Below are 7,702 nucleotides of genomic sequence, written 5' to 3' on the forward strand. Positions count from 1 at the left end.
CCCCCAGCTCTAGTCAGGCAAAGCAGTTGGCTGCTCTGTGCTGCTCCCTCTACTGCTGGCAGGCCCATGGCTGCAGTAAGGGGTGGTTTGCCAGCCTCCTTGGAGGCTGCTGGAGCACCCTTGCCTGCTGGCCAGGACCAGTGCAGGCAGGCTCTAGCCATCCCCTCCTCCCTGCCCCCCTCCCCTCCCCAATCCAACAGGTGACAGTCTGTTGGGTTGAGGGGCAGGGAAGGAGGGGAGCTTTAATTCATGGTGCTTTGTGTAAAGCGCCATGAGTTGCAGCGAGGCCTCTAAACATCTGTAGGCATCCAAAGTGAAGTGGGAGTGATGAACAAGCAGGAAATAAAAACATAACAAGTGTCCATGTACACATCATAAAACCAAATAATTCTGTACCATGGGCGTTCAAAAGGTTTAATGCCTATGTGCTTACTTGCCAGCTCTCCAACCCCTTAAATGACTGAGATTCAAACCCTGCTTACATCTACAGTGAAATCGGCTTCTGGTGCAAGCTCTACAACCTTACAAAACCACCACATCTCAATCGCCTCTATTTATGAGAAGCCTCAGGCAGCTGGCTGCCGCACTGCTCTCAGGAGTGTGGCATATTAATAAGAGCTGTAGGAGACGGCATAGACAAATGCATCTCCTCACGATGTCGCAGGTTAGACAGAATCCTGATCTTGTTCAAGGACAAAGCCTTACTCCTTCCAATCCGAGGGTGAGGGAGAGAAGAGGCATGGTTGCCATTCTTTCCTTCTACATCTCACTGCTTTGTATTTTCTTTCTGCCAAATGCTATGGGAAACAACTCTGTTCTTCTCTACTGTGCCTGATTCTGTGGGCTAGCTAGGTAGCGCTATCTCCCCACAAGGTAAAGAAAATGACAAAAAAAGTGTGAAGTTTTCCACAATTACAGTGAGTCCTGACTGTGCTACATACTGGATATCTGGACAACTTGCTTGCTCTGCTCACTTTCACCCCTACCACATCCCTTTGAAACTTTTGTGTCGTCCCTCCCCAGCCCCTCACCTTCCACCCGAAATAAATTATGAACTCAAATGAACGTGCGACACAACAACAACTCTGAAACTTGGGACATCCCAGAACGCAGTGCAGATGGGTGCAGGTGGTTCAGGAAGCAGTCTGACAGCATGCCCCAGGGTACAGTCATTACATTAACAACATTAAGACAGACACTGTTTAAATGTTCAATCACTCAATCATGGCATTCATTATTACTTGAGATTTTGTGGAGACGCTAACAGAAAAATGGAGACACCAATAGAAAGTGCTTTTTGTTACTTAAAAATAAATAAATAAAAGTAGGATACACCACACTGTACTGATTTTCTTTGCCAGATTTGTTGTTTGCCTTCAGAAAAAAAAAATCTATGCCTCAAAATGCCCTGTATACATACTTCTCCCCCAGGGAGAAGACAAGAGTACAACCTAGTTGCATGGCATCACACCATGCTGGAAAGCATTTGCATTACTCTGAGAATCATAGCATAAGAACCTCTATGTACTCTACCACACTGCATCCAACTGTTCAGGGACTGAGCCTGGATGGCTGTCAGCAATACTTAGAGCTCCTGTCAACTAGGAGGGAGCAAGCGGTAACCCATTTGGGTTCTAAGAAAATGAAAAAAATGGTTATTTTCTGCAAGTGTCCCCTGCCAGGTACTGCAGGTTGCTTGTGCTTCATTATGGAGAAGCAAGGTGACTGTGAAATGGAGGTGGCAAGGAAGGAAAGGGAAGAGAGATGGTGCAAATACTACACTTTTTGATAATAATTAAATCAAAGTCAGCAAATTTATCATATAAAGGGTAAACAAGGCTAAGAATCGTAAGACTCAGAGCTAGATAAAGCCCTCCCCTAAACAGAGACACTATGGGTGCCTATACACATGCAGCAAGGCTGCTCCAACATGTTGTAATTACAGCGTATCAGAGCAGACTCAATTAATCGAGTCTGCTGGAGCATGGCAATTACCACGCTCCAACAGATTCCAGTATCTTGTATATCAGTGTCTTTGCACTGAACAATGGCGATGGAGGCGCTTTAACTAAAGCTTGCTTAGTCCCAATATCTACATTCTCTGTACAGGAACAGCTGACACTATTGTGTATTCAAAACGATCCTCCAACAGCATTTTTCAGTGCAGAGACTCTGATACATGAGAAGCTCCAGGTGCTTTAATTAGAGTGGCTCTCCCCTCACTCCCAGAGCACATGTATAAAATGCCCTACGATTCAACACCTGATTCTTTCCCAGAAAAAGGTCCTGGTACAAGCAACGGTCACTGACTCCACTGAGTCAAATCCTTTTTTTGGAGGCTTTTTTTCTAGTTCTTTTTTTCCTTTCTCTTCTGTTAGTTAAGATTCAAGAGCCATTTCGTCCCTATGATAAGTTGGTTATGTGATCTTCCACTAGAATATAGTTATCCATGAACCCTGATACCACACTGATCAAGCAGGAAAGGCATAGATGACTATACTGTTTTGGCTATAAACACAAGCAGATCTGACCCAAGGAAACACACCCCTTAATTCTTTTTTTGGGATTTGGTTCCATGAAGTTTTACAGGTATCATCATGCTGCACCAGTCACTTTACAATGTCAAGTTTTTAACACAAAGGACCGGATTAGTTATTCCATTTCAGAAGCAAGCTCCCATCACTCATTAAAATCTGTAGATAAATCTTAGGTTTAGTATCAGAATATGAACAGCAGCTTTTCAACAGTTTAAACAGCATGCAATAACTCGATAAAGGTGTTCAAGGTGCACATGACAGGAGACAGCATGGTGCAATGATCATTACAAGAGAATGTCCTTCTGCTTTCCAATGGTTTGCCAAGGAACCCCTTAAAGTGAGACTCAGTGAAATAAGTATAGAGAATGTTACCTTTCTTTGCTTTCTTCTGTAGCTTCAGTGTGTCTGACGATTTCTTTTTTATCTCCTGTCGGGCTTTTTTGTATTCTAAAAAAAAAAACCCACAGTCTGCATTTCAACATACTTGATATTTAAATAGGTCTTTGATTTGCCAAAAATGCTACACCTGAATATATGAGACTACAAAGTTTTAAAAAAGGGATATTTGCTTTTTGATCAGTTTAGAAATCAGATTTGTATTTTGTAGTGCCTGTAGATTTGGTTTTACAAGTCTGTTAGGCAAAAATAGCCTTCACAATGAACCATGTATTTGGAAATAAACCAAATATTCACAGAAGCAACAGCTGGGTACAATACATAATGAGAGTGCTCTCTTGATTTATGGCTTATGTGCTACCTGGAATGGAACACAGAAGGATTTTGACAGGCTTCATAGACATCAGGGCTGGAAGGGACCTCGGAAGATCATCGAGTCCAGCCCCCCGCCCAAAGGGCAGGAAGTCAGCTGGGGTCATAGGATCCCAGCAAGATAAGCATCCAGTTTGCTCTTGAAGGTGTTCAATGTAGGTGCTTGAACCACCTCTGGCGGCAGGCTGTTCCAGACCTTGGGGGCTCGGACAGTAAAGAAGTTCTTCCTTATGTCCAGCCTGAAACGATCTTGAAGTAGTTTGTGACCATAAACTGCTTTTCAGAATATACCTTTGTTCAAAATTGAATATCCCACAAACAGAAAGATAGGCAAGTGATACTATATTAATGATGCTCTTGAAAGTCAGAGAAAGGATGGCCTGTCCTTCACACTGCAGAGAAGGATGCTGAGATTCTGCCAAAGTATAGGTCACACTGGCCCCTCCTTTACATAAGTGGGGCAGATTTTTAGCTGCCCTCATTTAACAGAAATGCAGCCCCATGTGGACTAAAAATCCCAGCACATAATATTCCACCACAGTTTTGACACAATGAAGGTACCAGATATTATAATTAATAAAAGTGGATTTCATCATACATATAGCTCTTGTAACAAACTCTTTTAATCATTACATTTCAAAGCACTCTATGAAGAAGGGATTACTGCCAATTGGACAGATGTGGATAAGGGGGAAAATGAGACATGGGGTAGGCTCATGATATAGCTAGGAACTGAACCCAGGCCTCCTGCACTCCACTGTGTAACACTGATCTCTACACTTCAGAGATCTCCACCAGATAAGCCACCCCTTGCTTCCACTCTCCTCCTCACTCTGCCCCAGTAACATCTACTATTACAAGGGTGAAGAGCAAGGTGGGTGAAGGACAGGGTAGAAATTCTTTCAGAAACTGTTGATGTTGTTTGGCCCCAGCAATATTAACTGGGCAATAAAAAGGCACTTCCTCCCCAGGGACTAAGCATGTTGTTTCCACAATAGTCTCAGCTGCTCCCAGGGTCACCCTCTTAGCAATGATTTAAGTGGTTAGAGTACTATCAAGTCAGCAAGGACAGATCTGATTTGTTCAGACAGGCCTTGAATTTAATGCACAGTCAGCAGTCCCAATGTCTACGTTCTCTGTACAGGAACAGCTGACACTATTGTGTGCGTTCAAAACGATCCTCCAACAGCAACCCGTGAGATCCCACCACTGTGCCTTCTAATGGCAACAATCACCCCAACAGTGAACAGCGCTGCAGTTAAGTGGGAGCTGTACAAGTTGGCTCCTCCACTCCTCAGACGTTTTTTCCAAGTTCTTTTTGAATAGGCATTTCTTACATCTCACAGCACAAAGTAATACTAAAAAAAGGAAGTGCTTTCCAGGACCACACAGCATCAAAGACACATGGCTGAGAAGCAGCATAACCTTAAAGGTAGCTTAAATATCCCACAGCTTTCCAGTGGTGGGTGTGACATCCTCAGTAAAATACATAAGGAAGTATCACACAGCAAGGAGGCTGCTGAAGGAACCCCAACATGCAAACTTACATGAGAATATTTACCAAGATGCTGAAAATACCTTTTTACAAAGTCTGAGGTCTGCAGAACCAGGCTTCAAATTTTAAGAACTTGTGGAGCTTGAGAAAGAATTGGTTAATTATCTTTGCTTTGGAGCCATTGAGGGCATTTATGTTAAAAATAGCAATTTTGTTTGGTTTCCCAGGATACTGAATGAAAGGGGAAGAGCCACAGCAGAAAATAATCTTATATATCACAACCTTATCCTATTATACTGATGTTCTTCCTCTGTAGCTACCTTTTGCATGGTCTTTATCCAGTTGATTGGCCACTTTCTTCCACTCTTCCATCTGTTCTTGAAGTGGGTTTATCAGACAGTCAATTAAAGCACTAATTTTGTTGAAAAAACACAAAGAGCAATCAAATCCTGCAGATGCCCTTATTTCTATAGAGAGAGCCATGGTCAACATTGGAGTATTTTACTCTCTGCCATGATGGTTGCTAACATGTAATGTAAATATCCAAACATAAGAGTGTTTAAGTATCTACTACATGACTGGGTGATTAACTGTTTGATATATGGTGCAGTTCAAACCTCTTAGGTTGAAAGCCACTTAAAACCTGGGCCGGTATAAAAATTCCATATAACAAAGGTGTCCAGAATTACCTGTGCAAAGGTTCAGGATGGTAAATATAAATAAGAGACCTTAAAACAAGGCCAGCGTATACAAGTACACTTCATTTGTCACATTAAGTTAGTACTTGTAAGACACTTTAGACTGATGTCCAGGAGACTAGACATTTCTATTGATCAGAGTAGTATACATATCCACAGAACACAGACAATAGCAATGGAAGCTCACATATCTACCCATCAATGGGCCTTAACCCTCACCTACAGGGACCATGGTACTGAGGTAATTCAGACTCCATGCCCATTCACACCTAGCATCTCTCCTGAAAAATTAAGGAAGAATGCTACTGTAGTGGTGGGTTTTGTGATGCGATATGGGAACTCCTCAATACAGAAGTGAATTGAGATTGAAATTTCTACAGACTACTGAACAACCCTTTTTTGTTCACAGTGGATATACAACAGACTCAAACCAGTGACCCACAAAGAAAAGTCTGAATATCTTTTCATCTCCAGAGTCATTTGCTCTCCCAAATGCATCCCTTAAAAAAAAATTAAACAAAACATCTACATGGGTCATACAAACAAAAAATCATGATTCCTTCTTATCCTCAGGCTGAATAGACACTTTATTTCTATGGCAAATAGCATGCAAGGAAGCCAATTTTCTCATAACAGATGTAGGTAGCATTGTTTTCCATCTGTCCTCTTTCTTCTCTTTTTTTAAACACAAACTATGGGCAAAAATCTGCAGAAAAGGTCTACAGTACGAGACTTCACTAGAATCTCCTATCCAAGTTGTTTAAGTTTCTGTATATTTAGGAAGGCAGCACAGCATTTGCCATTACTCCAGCTCAGTGAAGAAGTTTAAGATTCGGCAACTCAAAAACTAGTCCTCTCCATCACTGACTGCTCACTGCTGAGCTACGGTGTTTAGTGACAGAAATTCCCAACATTTAAAGCAGCCCGAACTGGCAAGTCCAATTCTAAGACTGGGCAGCTAAATCTTGTGTTTCTTGATCTCTATAAAGCCCAATTTGTTGGGAGAAAGAAAAGAAAGCCTGTTCCCAGTGGCATTAAGTCAGAGGTTAGCTGGAAGCCAAAGCTGGTAAACAGCTTAATGTGCTCCTGAATGAAAGGGGGCTGCCTGACGAGTACTTTTTTTGACTGTGATCCAACAGCTCATGAAGAGCGAGGTCCAAGCTTTAGGCCAGCTGCGTAATCACTCACCTTGAAAACTGCCTGAGTTTGGACTCTATACTTCTGTGCCTCATGCACATTCTGGTTAGGGCAGACCCAATTTCTCTGGTACCACCTGGAAACCAAATACAAAAAAAAAGTTAAGACTTCCCAAAGCATCACAATGTAAAGCAGGTAGAATCTATTAAAAGCACATCTGAAGACTTGCTGAACACCTGTAAAAAAGAAACTGAATCAAATACCACATTGTAAAATTAAGCCTCCAATGGACAATTAAGAAAGTGGAGGAAGAAATTTCTTTTTGCTCACCAGTAGTCCAGAACTGGACTACTAAGTAGTTCTCTCTCTAGAAACCTCCAGTGTGCCAAGAATGCTGTAAGGCTAAAAACTATGTAGGAGAAGAATCAAAATAGGATCTGATGTCGAAGAAGGAGATTGAAGGGTAAATATGGGAAGGAGCTATGCATAAAGAAGGAAACATGATTTGGTGAGTGTTTAGAAAGACACCCAAAATAGTGAAATATCCTATGAAGGTGTCTGACCTAAATTTCCTCTTTGCTAGACCAGTCATTGCCTCCATTTGGAAGGATTTTGTTGCTTCAGGAAATTCTCTCCTCCAATCCCACCATGTACATAGAACAGGCACACATATGCACACCCACCCGCATACTTACAATCAGACTATGAATTTATCACGTCTCACAATGTTGCCAGAAGATGGCACTGTTTATTTGCTCTTAGACTATACTCCTAGTTATTTAGTTCCTCCCAATAACAATTGTGCAATGACACGATTACATTTTTAGTACTTCTTCCTCCCCCAAGTTCTCTTCTTCTAAAGCAATCATTCTTTTTGCCCTGTAATTTGATTAAATAAACACACACACAAATATATACTATACTATTAGATATATTATATTTGTGCGCGCTTGCATGCATGCTTACCAGGATAGCAAAAAATACACACACATACTGAAGTTTCCTAAATAAAGGTTTTTTATTTTGATTGAAAAAAAAAAAAAAAAAAAAAAAAAAAAAAATTTATT

At 41.4% G+C, this 7,702-nt stretch overlaps 1 protein-coding gene across 14 annotated transcripts in view; it reads right to left on the reverse strand.

The window, feature by feature from the left end:
• Positions 1-7,702, reverse strand: part of MTSS1 (MTSS1, I-BAR domain containing) — a 192,076-nt gene that overhangs the window by 36,491 nt on the left and 147,883 nt on the right. For all 14 annotated transcript variants that reach the window (XM_014522180.2, XM_014522184.2, XM_014522178.2 and 11 more), the window contains 3 exons: positions 6,687-6,771; positions 5,121-5,212; positions 2,910-2,984 (listed from right to left, as the gene is read on the reverse strand). In XM_014522180.2, coding sequence (XP_014377666.1) covers positions 2,910-2,984; positions 5,121-5,212; positions 6,687-6,771 — 252 coding nt within the window. The remainder of the gene's footprint in view (positions 1-2,909; positions 2,985-5,120; positions 5,213-6,686; positions 6,772-7,702) is intronic.

Source organism: Alligator sinensis, unplaced genomic scaffold (assembly GCF_000455745.1).
Source record: "Alligator sinensis unplaced genomic scaffold, ASM45574v1 scaffold681_1, whole genome shotgun sequence".
Taxonomy (NCBI): Eukaryota; Metazoa; Chordata; order Crocodylia; family Alligatoridae; genus Alligator; species Alligator sinensis.